The sequence below is a fragment of the Symsagittifera roscoffensis genome, chromosome 10 (genome assembly GCF_963678635.1).
Source record: "Symsagittifera roscoffensis chromosome 10, txSymRosc1.1, whole genome shotgun sequence".
NCBI lineage: Eukaryota > Metazoa > Xenacoelomorpha > Acoela > Convolutidae > Symsagittifera > Symsagittifera roscoffensis.
Window position 1 is genome coordinate 35603549 of NC_087071.1, and position 24807 is coordinate 35628355.

The 24807-nt window shown below is 34.3% G+C and overlaps 3 protein-coding genes and 1 non-coding gene across 4 annotated transcripts in view; all 4 read right to left on the minus strand.

The window, feature by feature from the left end:
- Positions 1 to 24807, minus strand: part of LOC134855135 (uncharacterized) — a 53930-nt gene that overhangs the window by 16045 nt on the left and 13078 nt on the right. The window contains exons 3-7 of the mRNA XM_063871546.1: positions 23416 to 23512; positions 4680 to 4777; positions 4005 to 4093; positions 3297 to 3410; positions 200 to 421 (exon numbers count right to left, since the gene is read on the minus strand). Of these exons, the coding sequence (XP_063727616.1) occupies positions 200 to 421; positions 3297 to 3410; positions 4005 to 4093; positions 4680 to 4777; positions 23416 to 23512 (620 nt within the window). The remainder of the gene's footprint in view (positions 1 to 199; positions 422 to 3296; positions 3411 to 4004; positions 4094 to 4679; positions 4778 to 23415; positions 23513 to 24807) is intronic.
- Positions 9867 to 10057, minus strand: LOC134855793 (U2 spliceosomal RNA). Its single transcript, XR_010164640.1, has one exon. It is a non-coding gene; the product is annotated as a U2 spliceosomal RNA (small nuclear RNA).
- LOC134855569 (cilia- and flagella- associated protein 210-like) lies at positions 13607 to 15543 on the minus strand. The gene has a single exon (XM_063872109.1). It carries the CDS (start codon positions 15232 to 15234, stop codon positions 13744 to 13746), a length of 1491 nt encoding a protein of 496 aa, XP_063728179.1. The 5' UTR covers positions 15235 to 15543; the 3' UTR covers positions 13607 to 13743.
- On the minus strand, positions 19255 to 21212 carry LOC134855503 (cilia- and flagella- associated protein 210-like). Its single transcript, XM_063872041.1, has one exon. It carries the CDS (start codon positions 21045 to 21047, stop codon positions 19392 to 19394), a length of 1656 nt encoding a protein of 551 aa, XP_063728111.1. The 5' UTR covers positions 21048 to 21212; the 3' UTR covers positions 19255 to 19391.

Consider the following 24807-nt stretch of genomic DNA (forward strand, 5'->3'; position numbering starts at 1 on the left):
TGAACCCACCTTTTTTACGAAAAAGGATCGCAGTTAATTGTTTTTTTTTAAACTTGAGCCCAGGAAGTCAACACTTTTCAGATGATATAGGAAACTCCGTTATAAAGCGGCGAGTTTAAAGTTCTGACAAAAAAACACACTGCGTACAAATATTGCATCCTTTCGTCAAAAGTCAACAACCACTTTCATTTTTGCGAACCTCAAACAAATCGGCCTCGCGAACTAATCGGCTAGCTACATCTTTTCCTCCCATTTCCACTTCTACACTGTATCTCATTGGCTGGTTGTTGTACATGAGCAGTTCAGACATATTCTGATTAGCCGAAGAGGCTGCGTGGGCGAATCCGATCTTTTTCTGTTTGTTTTCCAGTCTGATTTTGTATGATTGATCGGCCGGGAAAATATCTTCTGATGGAACTTCCTGAAACGAAAGGTTTCTTTTATGTCCATGACACCTACTTTTCGAAGTTTCATTTGTAAATTACGTTCATTCTAAGCAATACTTTGAACAAAGTGTTAATTTGTTTTAGTTTTTTCATCTTGCTAATTATGGGCACGCTATATCGGACAAGCTTTCCTGTATACAAAAATGATGGCGCTAAAAGCTAGAGGTAATTTTTTCCTACTTTTTTCGCAAATTTGTAAATAATTGTCCGAGCGGTTCTACTCTTTGAGTCAGCAGATCAACAGAGCTACCTAGATTGGAATAAATTTTAATCACTTGAATAGATAGCACAACTCCGACAGCAAGTCATTGGGGCATTTAAGGGTATCTTGAAATTCTCAATTTACAATCGGATTTTCCCTTATTGGCAAATCCAAAAAAGGGAGTTTTTAGAATTATATTTGAACTTTAAGTAAAGTAAAAACGAAAACAGCTCAAAAAGAAGTTTTTTAAATTATGTACAACTTTTTAATAAGGTAAAAGACAAAAAATAGCGTAGAAATGCTTTTAAAACAAATTATTTTAATTATATTAAATGGTATATCATCGAAAACACTTCTGCGGGAGTATTATGCTTAGTTTTCATCTGCTGTGGGAGATAAATGCTGATTGTTCGAAATTAACATTATGGCGCTGACTATTTTAGTTTTTTCATCTTACCTTGTTCAATTAAAATAAAGTAACGGCGTGACATTTTAACTTTTCTTTTTACAGCGCGTAAAATATATTTGAACTAAAAAAATTGACTGCATTGCAAGCCAAAACTATTTCTAAAGCAGTCAAAACAAATTCATGTAGATTTTTTTTGAATAAAAATATATATTTTTTAAATTTTAAAACATATTGCTAGTAGCAAGAAAAAATAAACTGAGAAATAAAAATCAAGATTTTTTGCATAACATACAATAGATCGAAATCTTTTGAATATCAGTGTTTTATATATAGCCATACCCAACAAAAATTTTCATCCCGATAAAAAATTTTTCCAGATAATTTAACCTGATTTTTTTGTTTTCTGTAAAAAAAAACTATTTATTTTTCATCTTATTTTAGAATTATACAATTTCTGAAAGAATATTCAAAACCAGTTCACTGCTCAACTGCAATGAGATATGCATGCCTCGAGCATACGCAAAAGCCATAGCAAAATAATGCAAGTTATCACCTGTTATAACAAGTGTTACTTTGCATAATTTTCGTAAAATTTTTCTATTATATCAGGTCACGTTTTCTAGCGGTTAGCACAAACTTCAATCCAAAGGTAGTTCAAGTGTTCGAGATCCATCAGGAAATTTTTGTTAAATAGAAATAGCCTAGATTTTCGATCAGAAATAGGATGAGAATAAAGATTTTTAAGAAAATTCCTGCTTGATTTAAACATTTTAAAAAGTCAGATGATTTCAAGTTAAGTATTTCTTGCCAGAAAAAAAAATTGTTCGGTGAGGGAAAGTTTTGTACGGCTATTTTTTTTCCATAAAATGATATCAGTTTTTTTTGTTCCACTTTGAAGTATTGTGTTTACTCAAAAAAAGCACATTCATCAACAGTTTCTAATAAAAGATCACTCATAGATGAATTGGCAACAATCACACAGATAAAACATAGCTGGTGATTCGCCGTGTGAACAAATGTAATCTCTTTCACGTAGAAAACGCGATAATTGATTGAGGGCTAGAAAACTTCTTTTTTTTAAAAGACAGTGATTGAAAGACGCAGCTTGTTTTTTTTAACGTTTATTTTAAAAAATTAGAATTATTTCAACATGCAAAAAATACACAGACCTTATAGCTGAAAACAATTCAGTGCAGTTTATAAAAATAATTTGAAAAATCCAGCTTGGCTTAGATTTTGACAAAAAAACTCTGCCTGCAAAACAAAACATATCTTTTAACTAAACTTTTGGATTGTTTTATTGAAAAACTACTTCTGATTATCATAGAACTCAAATTTTACCTTAAGCTGTACTGATAAAATTTTTATTGAAGATCAGAAAGTGCCTTCAAAACACAAGAGTGGACAGAAAATTTATGCTGATGTCTCTGAACAGCTTATAATGTGTGTATAACATTCGTTTGATTAGCAGTTTTCATACAATCAAGGTATTAAACTGTAAAATTGCTTTATTTTATGAGCAGGTCGTGATGCCTGGTGAATAGAATTTTTTAATACCTCTTAGTAGTATTAATTTATTTCATTTTTTTGCTAAGTTGCATTGTTTTTTTTGCGCCCGCCGGTGTAAAAGATGATTTTTGACTGTTATTTTAGAATGAAAATTCTAAAATAAGTTATATTTTTGAATTAAAATTTTTGTGAATAAAAAGAAATTTAGCGTCCGGGTCAAAAAAAATCGACATTCTGTTTTTGTTCATCTTTTAGTCACGATTAAATTGGTTTCAATTCCAAAATATTTTGAACCAATCAGAATATGTTTGCAGCAAAACAGCAAAATGGCTTTTTTGAGATGGTTTGAAAAAATTTGACCAGAAAACATGTTTAGTTAGCGGGCGCCACCTTCAAAAATATGCATATTCTGAGGCCGATCGATGTCGTAAATGAATGTCGTAGAAACCTTAGACGACCCTGCAAATGCGTTGATTTGCGAAATCAGAGAGAGAGTTCGCAACCATGCCTAAATCCACAACTGGCCACAGCTGTTGTTTCTTCCCAGACTTTTGTTAAAATTCAAAGTTGATGTAGGCAAAAATTGACAAAATAAGGCACTTAGTGCTTTTATCTTGCATGATGCTGATTTTAAAGCTCATTTCGTAAAACATGTCTATTTTATTATTTTTCGGCGTAGGCTAAAAAAGAACATGTCTGTCGAAATAAAATACAAAAATTAAAACGTTACTTTTCCAGTTTCTGAGTCCCAGTAAAAGAATCTTCGGAGTGGTTTTAGATTTCGAGGCACTGCGGCCACCAAATCATTGTGCTGTACTTGACGAGTGTACGCTCCAAATGTTTTCTGAAATCAAATGATAAAAATGTTATTTGTGTACCATATGATTTTTAGTTGTTCCAATTGTTTTTTATTTATCTCACATTTATCCAAAAACTAAATTGAAATTTAAAAAACAACAACAGCGAAAGAAGAGCATTGAAATTAAACAAAATTTGGGATCTTTTTTCAAAATGTAATGTTTACCATTACTTGAAGAGTATTCGATCCAAACGTTATTTGAAACCACACGAAAAAATATACATTTTTTGTAGTATAAATAGAGGCATATTTAGAGGGGTGGGTATTCAACTTTGTAATAATTCACTCCTCTCAGTACTATTCGGTGGCTTCTTATAAATTGCTTACGAAACAAAAAAAATGGCAATATGGTGCTTTGACATAGGTCGGAAAATCAATTTGATGTTTTTTTTCATATCCTTTTAAAAAAGATTAGTACATAAAATCAGCGACTGGATTTAGAGTTTAATTTTACGCAATCTCAAACAACTTTTTACTCAACAACTGATTTTGGTTTTTAAAAAGACGTCAGAATGTGCTTGTCGAAGTCGATTTTTATTTCATCAACCTCAAGCTGAAGTTGTTTAGAGGTTTACTAACTCTAAGCTGGGGTCCCATCATGAAGTCTTGGTATTGAAGTTTGTGCAGAGAGTTCAATCTGAGAGCATCCCACACTATATCCGCATCTTCTGAAAAAACATTTCTTTTGATTAATTGCAGAAAGAGAAAAAGAAAACTTTTTTGATAAAATTTAGAAGTAAAATAAATTTTAAAGAAGAAAAAAACGTATCTAGTAAGCAATTTTAATATACATATCTAGTTCAACTTCTAATGAAAAATTTTAATTTTAGGTTTTTTAAATATGCTAAGCGTTTTTATACTCGTTTGTTTCAATTTACAACTTTTAGGTTCCCTAAATTCAGTCAAAATTAATTTTCTGGTAATCTTGCAAATATATCGTAATGTAGAATTACGTTCATCTTGCAAGGTTATATTTATTTGCAAGATCTTGACAAGATGGGCATGCATCTTGTCAAAAATCTTGAACGTGATAAATCGAGAAAAAAAACGAGAAAATGTATTTTACAACTTCCTTTTCAATTAATTCAGGTAAAAAAATTCGTGCTAGTTTTTATTTGTTTCTTAAAATTCCATTGAATTGGCTGAACTAATAAAAAAAAACGCAGAAAAGTACCGTAACGTTAAAATTGAAAATAGAATTTAATTTGGAGGCCAGCCTCTTCTTTGATTGGCTAGAAAACCTTTGGAACTCACGTTCTATTTCGTCCAACTTGACAGCATCTTTGCGAATGTGATGGACGGGAGGGGCATCTGGGTTGATGAAATGAGTAGCCCAGAATGGTCCGAACGTCCTATAACAAAAACAAAGCTTGAATCACGTGACTTAGTTGAGTTTTTAAAGCAAAAAGTTTCATTTAAAATCTTTTTCAAAAACAAATTCAATAGGTAGTCTTTTAGAACAACTATCAAAAAATGAAAAATCTTTGCAAAAAAATGTTTGCTGAGAATTTAACTTTTTGACATTTTGACGTCAATGAAGTTTTTTTGCAGCATCAGAAGAACATAAAGGTCAAAGTCGAACAAAAACTGACTGATTAATATCTTAGTGTAAATCAATTCAAAGTTTGAAAAATCTTGTTTTGTGAAAAATGAAAAATTTGGGAGTTCTCAATTTCCACAAGTTTTCCAAAAAGATGAAACAATTCCTGTTGTTTTTGACCTATTTTTGTTTTATAAGCATGTTTTCCATTAAATCCAGGTACAATTTTTTTTGCATAAAGATCAAATCAGATACAGTGCTGACATAAACTCTCAGGACTAAAAAAATTAACTAAAAACTCTATTAGCAATTAGCACCTAATATACAATTTTTTTAACATTTAGTTACATAAAACTTTTTACCTAATTCACAAATACAGATAAATACTAAAGATAACAAAATTTAATATTTGGATTGATAACCATTATTTTTCAGAGCTGCATTTATTCTACGAAGAATGCTCCGATGTAACCGATGAATGCAGTCGCCCGGAATTGCCAAAACGTTTCGAAAATTTTACAAATAAGTTTCATAACTCTTGTAGTGTGTTTTTCACGAATCTTCTGTTTGATGTAATTCCATAATTTTGAAAAATGATCAAATCTGAGCGATTTTTCTAAATTTGAAAACTGTTTTTTGTAGAAAGTTTGTGAGTTACGGCAACTGGTACTGTCTTGCTGGAAAATTTCATCCAAATGAAACTTCCATTATGTGGGTTTCAGGTAAATTGCAATATTTGGCAGAATTAATGATCCCGTCGATGACTACAAAATCTCTTTCTCTAGAAAATGTTATATGGCTTCAAAACACCACCTTTTTCCCGCCAAATTTTGCCATTGGAATGATATAATTGGGGTGTTTTTGCATATATGCGGGTCGTCTCACGTAAATCTCGGCGCTTGAGTATAAAATAGTTTTGTCTAAAAATTTTATATTTTATATTTTTCAAAAATGTTGTTTTTTGAGTTATTTTCTATTGATGTCCAAAATTTTGAGTTTTTTGGCGCTGACTTGCGCCCTCACTCCTTTTCTGACCAAAATTGATTGAATGTTGCTGGCTGATGAGTATAAAGCTGGCTCAATTTAGTTTCGAAGCTCTTGAGAAGTCGCAAACGGATTTTTTTTGCAATTAATCAAATTAAATAACTTCAGTCTCTGCAATTAAATAACTTCAGTCTCTTTTGGCATTTTTTTTTTCGATCGACCGACGTTTTTGGCTCTATCATGTCGTCCATTATCCAACTTACGGTTTTTGTTCACCAAAAAACTCCACGCAGTAGATTTAGCAACATAAGCTTTTCTTCAATATATCATGTAAACTATACATTTTAGGGGGAAAATTCCAAAGTTTGGAACTTTTTGCGTAGCAAAACAAATCACATAATAAACGTACTAACGTTTTTGCTTAGTTTTCAAAAATGTGATTTTTTGTTGAATGTAGCAGGAATCTCTAGAAAACCTTTTCAGTTGGAATAATGAGAATTTCTTCAAAAATATTAGTTTCAAATCTTTAATCCGGATAGTTTAAATCAGCACTGAATTGCAGACAAACGCCACAAATTGTTTGCAAAATCAGCCAGAAAATTAGTATGTTTTTTTTCTGAAACTATTCACAAAACTTGTGTGACTTGTGTGAAATTTTTCATAGTCACCTTCAATGGAACCGTAAGGAAAAGGAAATCATTGTTGTTCAATGGTTCTAGGTAGACCTATTTTTCCACTTACTGAAACTCATTAAGTTAGGGAAAGCCATGCAGTTCTTGGAATGCAAAACTTGCAAGATTATTGGAACAAATCTTGCTTTGAAAACTTTATTATTACTTATTTCTTGCAATCTTTTTGTGAAACTATCTTTCGTCCCTCAAAAATTGCATTCATCTTATAGAATTTTGGAAAATTGGCATTCCAATTGCAGGAAAGAACCAAAGCAATTAATCAAACTTTTTTTTTTAATTTTTGTGCCCTTTTTGATATGTTAAGTGATAAGTGCTTATAGTGGTTTTTGCAACTTCAAAGATGTCAGAAAACACATGGAGTCGTTCAAATATGACAGAAGATGAGTAGAGAAAATAAATGAACAAATGAAAATCAATCATTTCAATTTTCATTTTGGTATTTTTTTTTTAAAAACTTAAATTACGAGGCCAAACTGTGCACTGGATAGGCGCACAATTCCGTGTCTATCTGTTCCTGGATTCCAGAGACAAGTCTTAAAACATGTTCCAAAATGTAGGCGGATTCCGCTTACAAAATTGTCGTGGATTCCGCGAACAAAAATCTGCAACGTAAATTTTGTCGGCCTATTTGTGTTATTGCGGGTTGTGCAACAAATGAATTTAGGAGGTTGATCTGGATTCCGCAACTGTAAGTGGCTTCCGCATAGGTAAGTGGAAACCGCAAATTTAACTAGAATCCGTAAAATCTGTAAGCGGATTCCGCAAATTGTAATTGGATTCCGCTATTGTGTTTATTACTGAGCTTGCATATGAACAATTAAAAACTAGAGCTTGAATTATTATCTATAGCAATGCGGAACATTAAAGCAAGGAAATAAATGTTTTTCAGCGGAACAAAGCTTAAAACATTGGTTAACTAAATCAATGGGTGTCAACCTTAAGTATTGATCACCCAGAAAACTACCTCAAATTATTTTCTTCCGAGATTGTTGAAAACACAATCACCAAATGAAATCTTTAGTGGTTCAGTTTTGGATCAGAAAATATCAACAGTATTTGTGATGAGATGGTTCGGAGGTTTAGTGGAGGGGGTTTCAAGTCATCAGTATTTGAGAGGAGATGGTTCAGCGGTTTATTTGAAAAGAGGTCCCGTGAAAATTTTCTATCGTTATAAAGCCATTGCTACAGGCTAATTTTTTTCTATCTGCCTAACAATTTAATTTAGATGCTACTATATATGTATACAAACGATTTAAATTAAAATGCTGCAAAATATGTAACTGTAATCCGCAAACAAACTGCGGATTCCGCTTACAATTTGCGGATTCCGCTTACAATTTGCGGATTCCGCTTACAATTTGCGGATTCCGCTTTTAATTTGCGGATTTCGCTTACAAGTTGCAAATTCCGCAAACAGTTGCCGATACCGCAACAGCTCAATTTTACTATAGCTACAGTTTATCATTTGCTTGTGGATTCCACAAACTATTCCGGATTCCGCAAATTTTGTTGCGAATTCCGCAAATTTGCCTAGTTTTCGAGTGATTTTGAGCAGTACAGTGTTTTCACTAATTATTTGTGGAATCCAAAACAGAAAAGAAGATCAAAGCAAAGTAGCAATGCTGCGGATTTTGCAACAAATTTGATTTTGGTCTGTTGGAGAATCCACTTGCAATTCACAAAATGAACAGTTTGGCCTGCCTCTTCATGCAAAATAGTTGACAAGTGCTTTGCTGAACAAATCCGAATCAGATAATCAGAATAAACAAAAAACTTGAATGACCATTTGATAAAAAAAAAGTTACAAGGTGCAAATCAGTAAATGCTCAAAAAGCAGGTTTTTAAACTTTTTTCCATCATTTTTGAACCTTAAAAAAGCTGCCAAGAGAGTTACAGGAATGAAGAAATCAAATCTTGCAGTGCTCTCGCGAGTTTTTGCAAAATTTACATTCATTTATAAGAGCTCTGCAGCATTTGCAGTCAAAACCTCAAAGAATGGTTGCAAAAGCAGGATAAAAAAAGATCTAAAAACTTCAGCAATGAACAACAAATTGTTCAGCTTTTCACAATAAACCACTTTCCGAGCTGAGCTGATCAACTCATGATATGACCGAAACAGTTCCGTCGAACAATAATTTCTTTTAAACCAAAATCAATCTTGAGTCCCAATAGTGTCTAAACATGAGTGCCTGGTCAAGTAAAATGTTGAAGACAATTGAAGATGATCAAATCATGGGTCGATTAGGTTTAAATCAAAGGTCGAGCAGGGCGTAAAATATGGTAACAAAAGTGTTCACTTGAAAATTGAGCAAACAAAATTCTACTGATAATCAAATTTTTTTGTTTGGCGTGCAGTATAAGCTTCACTGGGATGTTTTTGGTTCTAGGTTTTGAGATATAGAGCACCCGCGGAAGAAAAAACAATTTTCGTGAACAATTGTAGTGTAAGTGTCACAAATATTAGTCTTCTGGCTGTTTTTATGCATGAAAGCGTAGAACTTGATGCGATGCGGAAAAAGAGTAATTGAAATTTGAACACATTTGAACACAAGCGCTAAAATTGAGCAAAATTGAAGGGAAATGAACATAGTCGAACGAAATCACACAAAAACCTGAAAACGTATAAAATCATAACAAAAAACTTCAACGCGGACATTTATTGGCCAATAAAATGGATGACGTAAGGCGGATATTGAGTGACTCATATTGATTCAATCATTTTGATAGTTTTGACTGAATCATGAGTCGAAGACCTTGAGCCTAGGTATAACTGTTTCAAAATGCTATTAGTTGGTGATACTTTTTCTCCCTACTGACAAGAACAATTTAATTGAACAGAGTAGAATTACCTGTACTGAAGTTTGTAGTAAAATTAAAATCTGGACATCGAAAATACATACAAAATCCATATCTGTATTAGTCTTTTGACACTTCTCTGAAGCAGACATGAACCCGAAATGGTAATCATGAAAAAACCAGATCTTGAGTAAACCTGGACCAGATCAGATTTGAAGTAAACCTGGACCAGACATGTTCATGTCTGAACCCACCTGATCAGACCTGAAGCAGACATGATCATACCTGTCTTTTACATGATTATACCTGGACCAGAGAAGATCATGCCTGAAATTACATGATCAGACCTGAAGCAGACATGATCATACCTGACTTTTAATGATCATACCCAGACCAGACATACTCATGCTTGAAATTACATGATCAGACCTGAAGCAGACTTATTATGATGTTTATGTAAGACCGGGAAAATCCGTGAGTCAACTGAATATATATTCGGTGTTAACTCGAGAAGCAAATATCAGTTTAAAATTTGTGACAGGCAATGCCCAGCATGCCAGATAGTAATGTGACAAGAACAGATACTACACATGATCTTAGCCAAAAAGCCGAGAAGCGATAAGTGAAACAAATGGTTTCTTTTCTACATGCCTCAGACACAACAAAGAAACAGCAGCTCGGACCTTAAAACTTTTAAACTATCGACTGGATTGGGAGCTAGGTCGCTCCCGAAACAATTGATACAAGGTCAGGTAAGCAGTTAAAACTAGGCAGTAATTTTGATTCTTTGCCTTATCAAAACACCCTGCCGATTTGTAACTCTATTGTATAACTACAGATCACTACATTATAACCATCTGCGTTTCTCCCGTTACATGGGACTAAGTTTTTTCTACATGATCAGACCTGAAGCAGGTATACTCATGTCTGACTCAGGTATAATAATTTCTGACCAGGTATAGTAATGTCTGACCAGGTATTGTCATGTCTGACCAGGTATAGTCATTTCTGACCTGGTTTAGCCATATCTGACTCAGGCATAGTCTGCAAACGACTGAGGTTATCACATGTGAAAGAGATAAGCACAGAGCTGGAAAACAGCTAGAGTCTGACAATTGTATGATAAGACATGAAATTGAGATAAAAGTTCGGTACAGGTAATCTTTCGATTTTGTTGTGATAGTGGCTTCCGGTTTCATGTTCGAATTGAAATCAGTGGCTTACAAAGTCTTAAAACAGATAAGATAAACTTGGAGAACTAGTTTTCAACGCCATGACATGATCTTATAATGGAGCTTTTCTAAAAGATTTCAAAATTTGTTCCGACATATGGGTATTTATTATCTTCAGTTACTGTAACTAATAAAAGCTAAGAGATCTCCTTACATAAGGTGACCTAGGGTTTAATTTTGGATAGAAAAAACTGGTAAAACGATTCCATAAAATAACAGAGCGCTAATCATACAACCCCAGACAAAATAGGCTATCATAGATTTTCCATGCAGCTTTTTAAATATGGAGTTGTATTTAAATTGTTTAGCGAGAAAAATTACGAATACAATTATTAGGTCACAAGGATTGCGCACGAGACGCCCTGAGACTCATCAACACGAGACTCTAGAAAAACAAAAAACACGAGAATCAAGATACTAACATTTATGAAATCTGGTTGAATTCATTCAAATCTAATGGAATAGTTTTTGCTTTTAACTTTTGCATTTGATCAAAAGCAAGGAAACTAATTAAAAGTAGGCATGTTTTTCGTCATATTATCCCTTTTTTGCTCTGTCTAATTTGACGGAAAAATTGGCCACTTAAATTTTTGTAAAGTAGTTTTGAAAAATACTTTTCATATAGTCAGTCTCGTTAAATGAAAAGGCTTTCAACTTAACAATTCATCCAACAATTCTTTTGTTGATTATTTTTAGAATGGCCGAAAATTATCAAAAACGTTAAAAATTGAGTTAATCAGTCATTCAAAGGAGATGTTTTTTACTTTTACTAATCATAAGATACAAAAAAAAGAAGCTTGCAAAAAAGATTATCACTCTTAAAGTAATCAAAACTTCTTCGACAATAATTATTTTCAACTTATTTTCTCATATTACCCAAAATCAAAGTCGAGTTTCAGTGCCTTAAGGTTACCTTTTTTACTATGAACGGTTTCCTTTGTCCTAAAACTTGTTTATTAAAAGCACGATGAGCCAATACTTGTAAGTTGTTTGGTAATGATTTTTGAACAGAAAGTCCTAAAGACCTCAAGATAATAAAATATTCGAACGCTAATTTTAGAAAGATGATCAAGAATCTCTACGTTTATGTAAGGATGGTGGTCGATACAAAATGCTTACTAAATGATTATTTGCTTTGTTACTCGTAGAAGTAACCAGGCTTTCCATTTCACTTTCGAGAGCGTGTGTATCACCGTGCGCGCCATCTATCAAAAATTACGCAAAACTCTCACCTTTTTCCCTTTGCCTGTAGCGTGTTAGGAGTTTTTAGTATCCATCTAGATTAAATTAATCTATGGGGTCGTCATCATGTAACCATCTTTCACAAAGACTTAGTTCTAGGGGAAACGAGTCAAAGCATTCTGTTTTACATTTTACATGGTCATGGTGGCATCTAAAAATGGCACGTTAAGAAAAAACGATAAACCATTTTTGAATTCCTCTTGTAGTGTTATACTTGAATAGTTTTCCATGATTAACAAAAAAACTGAAAGCAGATAGAGCTATGTTATCAACTAATCCCGCTTAAACCCGTTCTAAGTTAATCATCATAAATCGAATCTATGTCAACAACAACCTCTTTCTATATCAACAACAAAAATACAAGGGTTCTCTCACTTAGAAAAACCCATGTTGCTATTGTATTAATTGAGTTACAAGATTGATGAGCTGATCAAGTTTAGCTTCTATTTCAATTTTGCATTTTCTCCCACAAAGTTTAGACAATTATTTCCGTCGCGCATCAGTAAATTCCTTTGAGTTTTCTTTTTTATTTTAGTTCAAAGCCAAGTTCAAACCCAAAGTTTATTTTAGTTTCCTTAGTTCAAACCTAAAACACACATAAATTTTTTTTCGAGGTAATCCGATCCATTTTTTTTTTCATTTTAGTTTTTGAAGTTCCGTCTACTGAAAACCTCACCCTTCTTTGTTTTTGTGGACATATGGGTAACCTTGGCGTGCTCCAGTATTTGGTCATTTGGTGTCAGCTTTTCAACCAAAAAGAAAGAATTCCCAGCTCGATTTCATATTTTTTCCAAAATATCTTTATAGTATCAAACCAAATCGATGATGATAAATAAATATGGCAATTGTTGGCCTGCGTCATGCTCTGGGAAGAAAACGAAAAGCCGCGAGCTCCACGTCATTGATAGGTGTACCGCTTTGATCGTAATGACATTTAAGAGAGGATCCCAAGGATCTGATGCATCTGGTCCGTGAAAAAATCTAACACGTTGGAGGAATAACGCTCAAAATCAAGCATTTTTTTATTGATAAGTCGCTGTTTCTGAAGTAATTCTAGCGCAACAAACTTCTAATGTTGGGTGTCGATGAGATCCAAAATATGACGAGATAGTATTTTTTCTCAAAATTAGAGAAGTCCGAATGTTCAAACTGTTGTCTGATGGCAGCTGTCATGTTTAGCGGGAAAGTTCCAGCGAGGAAAACTACAACTAGAGCACAGCTGACAAAAAATTCAATAATGTGCATTGGCATGGCAAGACCAACATTTTCTGTAAGCCCGTCGATGGTGAGGTTTAACAGAAATGAGCTGTGTTTATTTTGTCATCTACTTCAAACGTTCAGAGGTCAAATTTTAATCATTTTATCAGAAAACTGGGAAAAATCACGACTTTTAGAGGAGGAGTCAAGCGACAATAGTTAGCAAAAAGTATACGGGGTCCACTAATTTAAGTGCATTTTCAATGCACGCTTAGCAAGATTAATTTTTTGGCCTTAACTAGCAGAAATCCACAGTACTAACCCCTTTGAGAACAAAAATTCAATGCAGTTCGCTTACAACTGCAATTAGAACCTATTGGAAACGTACTGTGACAAGCGGGCTTTTGCAAGGTTAGTTACTTTCAGCTAATTAAAGATAAGGCAAACTGCAACCTAACTTCACCTCAAAGCTGAAGACTAAAGTTACTAAAGCCTTGGTTAATCAAAATAATACTATAATTATGTTCGGTGATATTGTTTAGAAAATACATTTTACAGATACAGAATTAATCTATAAAACGTCATCCAAAGTTCCTTTTGTCAACTTCCGAATCCATTGGATTAAGTTTTGATGTTTAACCTTTCCAGACAAATCCGAGTCGTTTAGCAGTGTTGTTGCATTGTCCTTGTTTAGTATCAACGGCACCAGGAGCTTGATAACATGGCATTTCTTTTCCATATTTATCTGATGTTTGGTAACTCGGCCTAAGATTGCCTTCGCTGTCAAACATCGGGCCTTTCCCCCCTCCGAATCCATTGTTCGCAACTTTCACCAACGGGTACAGATTTTTGGCGCCGCGATCTTTTTCTTCGCTCATCACTTCCTGGGCGTATTTCTGGAACTGTTCCGCTTCGAGCCTCAACAACTCGACGTTTCGATAATCCGTATCGAGTTCGGACGCTCGGATCTTCTGATCTTTTTCCTTTCGTTCGTTCGATTGAGCGAGATGGATTTGTTTCAGCGCTTTGTCCTGTTCAAATCGTTCGGCCGCTTTTTTATCCTCGTGTTCTTTGAATAGTTCGTCGGCCATAAGCCTTGCATGGCGCATTTCAATAGCTTCGAGTCTTTCTTTTTTCTCTCGGTCTTCTTTTTGTTTCTGTGTTTCGATTCGGTGTTTGTTTATTGAATCGAACATTTCTTGCTGCTGCTTCATTTTCTCCGCGTTATCCTTGGCGTCTTTCTCCTCTTTTTCCTTCAAAGCCACGAAAAGTCGATCTTCTTCCTGATTTTTCTGCTGTCGTAAAATATTTCCCAACTTCTCAGTTTGTTCATCCCGAATTCGAAGTTGTTCATTCGGCATTTGACGTTCTTTTTGCGCGCGTAGTTTGGCCATTTCTCGTTTTGCGAGCGCAAATCTTCGGATTTTGTCGTCATTCTCTTCTTCATTTTGGCGCTCAATTGCGCTTAGAAGAGTTTTATTTTCTAGCGTTCCTTCGTGCGCTCTAAGCAATTGTTTCTTTTCTTCCTCCTTTACTCTTTCGATTCTTGCAATTTCTTCGTTGTACTGACGTAACGCGTCTTGAATTTCAATGCCTTCCATTTTATCCCGAAGTTTTTCCTTTTCTTTTTCCATATGGCGGTCTTTGACTTGCTTGATTACGTAACTGTTATTTTTAACAGCCTCCTCGTAGCGCTTAAGAGCGTCTTGTTTCTCCTTAAGCATTGCTTGTTCGTTTTCGGCTATGGCTTTTGCGAGATATTTCGCGTCCGAGTTCGCTTGGGCCGATTTGATTCTCTTCTTGAGCTTTAACTGTTCGTCTCGTTCTCGTAAAACTTCGGTTAAGGTCAACGCGCTATGTAGATTTTTAACCCTGTCGGTTTTCCAGTATTGTAGTTTTTTCGCCTCATCCAAAATCTTTTTTCTTTCTTCCGCTTGAAATTTCGCTTCCTCAATGTCAATGACTTTTCGCTCTTCTTCATCTTTCGCTTCTCGAATCTTCCGAGCTTCTAGTTTTTTAGCTCTCTGTCCTGCAATTGTATTTGTCCAAGTACTTACAAGTTTCTTACTTTCTGCCCGTAGTTTTTCACGCTGCTCTTGATTCGCTTTGGCTATTTTTTCGGCCATTGGTTCATCGGATAACTGGTCGTTAATCCTCTCCCATTCCGCTCTGGGTAAGACTGTGACTCGTTCAAGTTGACCCTCGGAGCTGTGGTCATTGGTCCTTCATTCATCCCTGGTATCATGTTTGGGCCACCCCGTTTCTGCTGTTTATAAATCGCGGTCGTCATAATTTTGCCTTTAAAACCAGAATGCGTCTATAACTTAACTATCCAGTTTCGATTTGAATACAATTTTACATTTAGTAAGGGATTTAATGTGTTTTTTGTTTTTGAATTGTGACAAAACGCTATCCAAAATTGAAACAGTTCATTGATGTAAATGTGAGCTGTGTGTTACATGTGCACGTTTTTTGAAAAATGGCACGTGCATATTTTTCTACCATAATATACCATAAGAGTGGCTTAAGCAATGTTTTATAAGACAGGTGTAACTTTACCAACAACCAGCAAAATATTTTGTGCAGTCTAGGTATATAAAGGCTGTTTTTTTCATGAATCCTCTCTCATTTAACAAATATCTGGGCTATAGAAGCCAATCTTTCTGCAATCGGCAGCAAACTTTCGCCGAAGTCCGATGATATATTTCATTAAATTTTATTTTTTCTTGGTCAGGCACTATCGCAACTTATTGGTTATCCACTACATTTTGTGCTGAAAAAGTGACTTCTGTACTGAAATAAAATAACCAGGAAGAAGGAATACGTCTCCCGTTACATGGGACTAAGTTTTTTCTACATGATCAGACCTGAAGCAGGTATACTCATGTCTGACTCAGGTATAATAATTTCTGACCAGGTATAGTAATGTCTGACCAGGTATAGTAATGTCTGACCAGGTATTGTCATGTCTGACCAGGTATAGTCATTTCTGACCTGGTTTAGCCATATCTGACTCAAGCATAGTCTGCAAACGACTGATGTTATCACATGTGAAAGAGATAAGCACAGAGCTGGAAAACAGCTAGAGTCTGACAATTGTATGATAAGACATGAAATTGAGATAAAAGTTCGGTACAGGTAATCTTTCGATTTTGTTGTGATAGTGGCTTCCGGTTTCATGTTCGAATTGAAATCAGTGGCTTACAAAGTTTTAAAACAGATAAGATAAACTTGGAGAACTAGTTTTCAACGCCATGACATGATCTTATAATGGAGCTTTTCTAAAAGATTTCAAAATTTGTTCCGACATGTGGGTATTTATTATCTTCAGTTACTGTAACTAATAAAAGCTAAGAGATCTCCTTACATAAGGTGACCTAGGGTTTAATTTTGGATAGAAAAAACTGGTAAAACGATTCCATAAAATACCAGAGCGCCAATCATACAACCCCAGACAAAATAGGCTATCATAGATTTTCCATGCAGCTTTTTAAATATGGAGTTGTATTTAAATTGTTTAGTGAGAAAAATTACGAATACAATTATTAGGTCACAAGGATTGCGCACGAGACGCCCTGAGACTCATCAACACGAGACTCTAGAAAAACAAAAAACACGAGAATCAAGATACTAACATTTATGAAATCTGGTTGAATTCATTCAAATCTAATGGAATAGTTTTTGCTTTTAACCTTTGCATTTGATCAAAAGCAAGGAAACTAATTAAAAGTAGGCATGTTTTTCGTCATATTATCGCTTTTTTGCTCTGTCTAATTTGACGGAAAAATTGGCCACTTAAATTTTTGTAAAGTAGTTTTGAAAAATACTTTTCATATAGTCAGTCTCGTTAAATGAAAAGGCTTTCAACTTAACAATTCATCCAACAATTCTTTTGTTGATTATTTTTAGAATGGCCGAAAATTATCAAAAACGTTAAAAATTGAGTTAATCAGTCATTCAAAGGAGATGTTTTTTACTTTTACTAATCATAAGATACAAAAAAAAGAAGCTTGCAAAAAAGATTATCACTCTTAAAGTAATCAAAACTTCTTCGACAATAATTATTTTCAACTTATTTTCTCATATTACCCAAAATCAAAGTCGAGTTTCAGTGCCTAAAGGTTACCTTTTTTACTATGAACGGTTTCCTTTGTCCTAAAACTTGTTTATTAAAAGCACGATGAGCCAATACTTGTAAGTTGTTTGGTAATGATTTTTGAACAGAAAGTCCTAAAGACCTCAAGATAATAAAATATTCGAACGCTAATTTTAGAAAGATGATCAAGAATCTCTACGTTTATGTAAGGATGGTGGTCGATACAAAATGCTTACTAAATGATTATTTGCTTTGTTACTCGTAGAAGTAACCAGGCTTTCCATTTCACTTTCGAGAGCGTGTGTATCACCGTGCGCGCCATCTATCAAAAATTACGCAAAACTCTCACCTTTTTCCCTTTGCCTGTAGCGTGTTAGGAGTTTTTAGTATCCATCTAGATTAAATTAATCTATGGGGTCGTCATCATGTAACCATCTTTAACAAAGACTTAGTTCTAGGGGAAACGAGTCAAAGCATTCTGTTTTACATTTTACATGGTCATGGTGGCATCTAAAAATGGCAAGTTAAGAAAAAACGATAAACCATTTTTGAATTCGTCTTGTAGTGTTATACTTGAATAGTTTTCCATGATTAACAAAAAAACTGAAAGCAGATAGAGCTATGTTATCAACTAATCCCGCTTAAACCCGCTCTAAGTTAATCATCATAAATCAAATCTATGTCAACAACAACCTCTTTCTATATCAACAACAAAAATACAAGGGTTCTCTCACTTAGAAAAACCCATGTTGCTATTGTATTAATTGAGTTACAAGATTGATGAGCTGATCAAGTTTAGCTTCTATTTCAATTTTGCATTTTCTCCCACAAAGTTTAGACAATTATTTCCGTCGCGCATCAGTAAATTCCTTTGAGTTTTCTTTTTTATTTTAGTTCAAAGCCAAGTTCAAACCCAAAGTTTATTTTAGTTTCCTTAGTTCAAACCTAAAACACACATAAATTTTTTTTCGAGGTAATCCGATCCATTTTTTTTCATTTAAGTTTTTGAAGTTCCGTCTACTGAAAACCTCACCCTTCTTTGTTTTGTGGACATATGGTAACCTTGGCGTGCTCCAGTATTTGGTCATTTGGTGTCAGCTTTTCAACCAAAAAGAAAGAATTCCCAGCTCGATTTCATATTTTTTCCAAAATATCTTTATAGTATCAAACCAAATCGATGATGATAAATAAATATGGCAATTGTTGGCCTGCGTCCTGCTCTGGGAAGAAAACGAAAAGCCGCGAGCTTCACGTCATTGATAGGTGTACCGCTTTGATCGTAATGACATTTAAGAGAGGATCCCAAGGATCTGATGCATCTGGTCCGTGAAAAAATCTAACACGTTGGAGGAATAACGCTCAAAATCAAGCATTTTTTTATTGATAAGTCGCTGTTTCTGAAGTAATTCTAGCGCAACAAACTTCTAATGTTGGGTGTCGATGAGATCCAAAATATGACCAGATAGTATTTTTTCTCAAAATTAGAGAAGTCCGAATGTTCAAACTGTTGTCTGATGGCAGCTGTCATGTTTAGCGGGAAAGTTCCAGCGAGGAAAACTACAACTAGAGCACAGCTGACAAAAAATTCAATAATGTGCATTGGCATGGCAAGACCAACATTTTCTGTAAGCCCGTCGATGGTGAGGTTTAACAGAAATGAGCTGTGTTTATTTTGTCATCTACTTCAAACGTTCAGAGGTCAAATTTTAATCATTTTATCAGAAAACTGGGAAAAATCACGACTTTTAGAGGAGGAGTCAAGCGACAATAGTTAGCAAAAAGTATACGGGGTCCACTAATTTAAGTGCATTTTCAATGCACGCTTAGCAAGATTAATTTTTTGGCCTTAACTAGCAGAAATCCACAGTACTAACCCCTTTGAGAACAAAAATTCAATGCAGTTCGCTTACAACTGCAATTAGAACCTATTGGAAACGTACTGTGACAAGCGGGCTTTTGCAAGGTTAGTTACTTTCAGCTAATTAAAGATAAGGCAAACTGCAACCTAACTTCACCTCAAAGCTGAAGACTAAAGTTACTAAAGACTTGGTTAATCAAAATAATACTATAATTATGTTCGGTGATATTGTTTAGAAAATACATTTTACAGATACAGAATTAATCTATAAAACGTCATCCAAAGTTCCTTTTGTCAACTTCCGAATCCATTGGATTAAGTTTTGATGTTTAACCTTTCCAGACAAATCCGAGTCGTTTAGCAGTGTTGTTGCATTGTCCTTGTTTAGTATCAACGGCACCAGGAGCTTGATAACATGGCATTTCTTTTCCATATTTATCTGATGTTTGGTAACTCGGCCTAAGATTGCCTTCGCTGTCAAACATCGGGCCTTTCCCCCCTCCGAATCCATTGTTCGCAACTTTCACCAACGGGTACAGATTTTTGGCGCCGCGATCTTTTTCTTCGCTCATCACTTCCTGGGCGTATTTCTGGAACTGTTCCGCTTCGAGCCTCAACAACTCGACGTTTCGATAATCCGTATCGAGTTCGGACGCTCGGATCTTCTGATCTTTTTCCTTTCGTTCGTTCGATTGAGCGAGATGGATTTGTTTCAGCGCTTTGTCCTGTTCAAATCGTTCGGCCGCTTTTTTATCCTCGTGTTCTTTGAATAGTTCGTCGGCCATAAGCCTTGCATGGCGCATTTCAATAGCTTCGAGTCTTTCTTTTTTCTCTCGGTCTTCTTTTTGTTTCTGTGTTTCGATTCGGTGTTTGTTTATTGAATCGAACATTTCTTGCTGCTGCTTCATTTTCTCCGCGTTATCCTTGGCGTCTTTCTCCTCTTTTTCCTTCAAAGCCACGAAAAGTCGATCTTCTTCCTGATTTTTCTGCTGTCGTAAAATATTTCCCAACTTCTCAGTTTGTTCATCCCGAATTCGAAGTTGTTCATTCAGCATTTGACGTTCTTTTTGCGCGCGTAGTTTGGCCATTTCTCGTTTTGCGAGCGCAAATCTTCGGATTTTGTCGTCATTCTCTTCTTCATTTTGGCGCTCAATTGCGCTTAGAAGAGTTTTATTTTCTAGCGTTCCTTCGTGCGCTCTAAGCAATTGTTTCTTTTCTTCCTCCTTTACTCTTTCGATTCTTGCAATTTCTTCGTTGTACTGACGTAACGCGTCTTGGATTTCAATGCCTTCCATTTTATCCCGAAGTTTTTCCTTTTCTTTTTCCATATGGCGGTCTTTAACTTGCTTGATTACGTAACTGTTATTTTTAACAGCCTCCTCGTAGCGCTTAAGAGCGTCTTGTTTCTCCTTAAGCATTGCTTGTTCGTTTTCGGCTATGGCTTTCGCGAGATATTTCGCGTCCGAGTTCGCTTGGGCCGATTTGATTCGCTTCTTGAGCTTTAACTGTTCGTCTCGTTCTCGTAAAACTTCGGTTAAGGTCAACGCGCTGTGTAGATTTTTAACCCTGTCGGTTTTCCAGTATTGTAGTTTTTTCGCCTCATCCAAAATCTTTTTTCTTTCTTCGGCTTGAAATTTCGCTTCCTCAATGTCAATGACTTTTCGCTCTTCTTCATCTTTCGCTTCTCGAATCTTCCGAGCTTCTAGTTTTTTAGCTCTCTGTCCTGCAATTGTATTTGTCCAAGTACTTATAAGTTTCTTACTTTCTGCCCGTAGTTTTTCACGCTGCTCTTGATTCGCTTTGCCTATTTTTTCGGCCATTGGTTCATCGGATAACTGGTCTTTAATCCTCTCCCATTCTGCTCTGGGTAAGACTGTAACTTCGTTTAAATTGACCCTCGGAGCTGTGGTCATTGGTCCTTCATTCATCCCTGGTATCATGTTTGGGCCGCCCCGTTTCTGCTGTTTATAAATCGCGGTCGTCATAATTTTGTCTTTATAACCAGAATGCGTCTATAACTAGCCAGTTTTAGATTTGAATTCAATTTTACATTCAGTAAGAGATTGAATGTGTTTTTGTTTTTGAATTGTGACAAAACGCTATCCAAAATTGAAACAGTTCATTGATGAAAATGTGTGTTATGTATTACATATGCACGTTTTTTGAAAAATGGCACGTGCATATTTTTCTACCATTTTATACCATAAGAGTGGCTTAAGCAATGTTTTATAAGACAGGTGTAATTTTACCAACAACCAGCAAAATATTTTGCGCAGTCTAGTTATATTAAGGGTGTTTTTTTTATGAATTCTTTCTCATTTGACTAATATTTGGGCTATTGAAGCCAACCTTTCTGCAATAGGCAGCAAACTTTCGCCAAAAACGATAACATGTTTCATAAAAATCGATTGTTTTTTGTACAGAAAACGCTTGTTCAGCACAACAACCAGTGAAAAATCAATGAATTGCAAAAACGTGCGTGAACCAAAAACAATCACTTTTAAAGAAAAATATCATCAGAAATCAGCAAAGTTTTGATGTCTAGTGAATAGAAAGGTCTGACTGCCTGAATATTAGCAAAATGAGAGGAATTTCATTTGAAAAACGTGTTTTGAAAACACTCTGTACGCAGCAATTTGTAAGCAAAACTTTTTTTTTAAATTGCCCTCACACCGCATGCAATTCATGTCCTAAAACATTCAATTTATCAAATAAATCTGAAAAAAACTGATATTGATTATTTCTGGAGCTATTTTATTAGAATTGTCTTCAACAATTGAAACAAGCGCGGATCCAAGATTTTTTTCTCAAGCGCGGATCCAAGATTTCTTCCAAGCGGATGATTTATGGCTCTTTTTCGTTTTGCCTTTCATTTGAATTTCCATTTTGAAGCTCAACTTCGTTATAATAAAATGAAGCTCTGCGTGATGATCAAACCAATTTGTGAACAGAATGATTCTTCATTTTTAAATCATAACTTAACGTATTCAGCCATAATAATACAAAGAACAAATTAAAAAATAGCAAATGCCTAATTCAGTGGAGAAAAGTAAAGGAAAAAATTATTTAAAAAAAACAATAAAGTTTTTAAATTAAATATTGTACCTCCCCGAAAAAGTATATATCTTATTTATAAAGGTGCAGTTTGAAAATTCTCAGAAATGGAAGCAGAAAAGGAAAAACGTTAAAAAAGTTTGTGAAACTGGGACCCTTTATATGGTCACAAAAGTTGATTTTTTAAAGAATGAAGCTCATGAAGAGCTCCCCAATAAATCCGCTTTTGAGGTACAAAATATTGTATTTTAATGACCAAAATAATTTAAAAAAAGAGTGAATTTGCTCGACTTTTCCCACCATGGTTCTTTATACTTTGAAATTTTGGAAACAAACTTAAAAATTCCTATTAAAAAAGAAAAAAAATTGTAAACAAAATTGAAATGATTTTTTTCTAACCACTAAGGGCGATCAAAAAAGGTAATTTATACATAAAATTAAATTTTTTATACATCAGTGAAGTTTTTGACTCCTTGAGTTCAAAGACAAAAACTAAACAAACTCCTAAAAATATGGAGGTTTGAAATTTTCCAGTTTTTTCATGTATTGGACAGGTTTATGCGAGTTTTTAAAAATTAAACCTTGATATGAAAGTCCATTATTGCTTTCAGTTGTCTCCATCACTCCGTTTATAGCTTGTACTATCATAATAAGGCCTTTAAGAGAAAACAAACAAAATTGAGAGCTGATAATTTTCAAAACTGTTTTTATCAATCAGCTTTCTTGCAAACTTTTTTTGAAAAATAATTAATTTTTTTAAATTAGATCACTAAAGAAACGGTTTATCTTTTTTGACTTACAGAGAACTAAAATCCTGATGTTGTTTAGCGCTAAAAATTTTTGTAGAATTGCGCTAGTTTTTAATGGGCAATCAAAATTATAACAATTTTAACTTACCCAACCACTATTATCGATTTTAACTATTTCTTTATCACCAGCTTTTGAAGTTACTGATTAATAACGTTACACATTGTCAATTTTTTTACAGTATTAGTTTCAAAGTATTTCTAAGCTTATAAGTAGCTTATGTTAGCATAGGTTATAGACTATCCGTTCATCACTCTATGTATTAACATAGCCTATAACCTATACTAATATATGGGGGTCATCAGCCCCCCTCGCTGATTTCATCCAACACATACTACACTCATAAGAAGATCTAAGGTAGGGAATTTTTTTGTAAGGTGGTCAGCCCTGGTGATATTTCTATTTAATATACAAGAGGAATAATCAATATTTAGTTTTGTTAGCTATGTAGACTTTTTAATAAGTTGTTCATAGAATAATTTTGAGACTTACTTGAGTAGATTCTGTTTTGTTGACTGAGGGAGGTTGGGGTTAATGCTCTCAATGTAAGAAGGCTGTTCTCCCTTCTCCTTCAGAAACATCGGGCGGCCTAAAATAAAGAAGCCGATTTTGAATCAAGAGCGCTCAGCGAATATGAAAAACTGATGCCGACAAAAAGTTAACAGAGAAAATGAACAGAAGCTGGAACTTGTTTTTGAACGCCTGATTTCGTTAACTCTAAGTAGCAAATTGTTAAAACCTGGATTCGATAATGGTCGTGATTCTTTTTTAATGAGTTCAGGCTCCAAGTTTTCTTTTTTAGGTAATTTAGGAGGGGGTGTGCTTTTAAAAGGATTGTCGGTTTAAAGTGACACGGCTTAATTGATCCTAATTGTTTTTTCAAAAATGAATAACAAATGAGAATTCAGAAAAAAAACTCTGAAATATTTTCTACTTTTTGAACAATTTATTTTTCAGAATATAAAAACAAAAATTTTTCTAAATGAAGCTTCTTAACTATACTTTGTTTTACCAGTATCAAGTTTTTAGCCGAAACAACCAACTTTACACGACGGCTAAACTCGCTCAAAAATTAACTAAAACTTTTTCAAGCCGGTTTTTGTCAACATTAGGTCATGTTTTTGAAAATTTTTGAATCAAGACTAGAAGGGCTCTGTTATGATATATAACTTGACCCATTAGCAGAAAATAAAGAAAAGAAAAGAAAAGAAGGAAAAAAACAAAAACAAACCCCAAGAAAAGTCCTCCCCATTTTTTCATCAGTCTTTAGGTGAGAAATAATGATAATCTGAGCTATTTTGGAACATAGTTTGCCATATGACGTTCGTTTACCATATGAGGTTTTATTAAACATAAACTTTTGGAAGGCCAAGATTCTCTCTAGATTTTCAGCCTTTAATCCAGACCGAAGAGTTAGACATAGGATCAAATTCTGTTTTAATTGACTTATTACTCATTGTTTTTTTCCCTTTTTATGCCATTACAGCCAACAAACAATTTTTTACATGGTTAGAAAAAATTTTTAAGTCACTTTCTGGAGAAAATTTTTTTGTTGCAAGATGAACTCTATGCTCGATCAAACAAACTTTAAAAAAGCATTCAAAAATTCTGCAATTTTGTCCTCATTGTAGTCTAGGCTGAACTTTTAGCTCAGATGAATCACAAATGACTATTAATTTTTCTAGATAAATCTAATTTTGATCTTTTCATGTTTCCATATGATAAGATAAAATAATTCGATAAAAATTTAGGCCACAAACTTCAATAATCAAGATTTTTTGGAGTGCAAATTTTCTGTGCCTATGAAAAAGTTACAGTTTCTTTAGTTATAATTCTGACTGAAATTTTTAACGAAGAACTCTCTCGGCAAATCGTCAAAAGCAG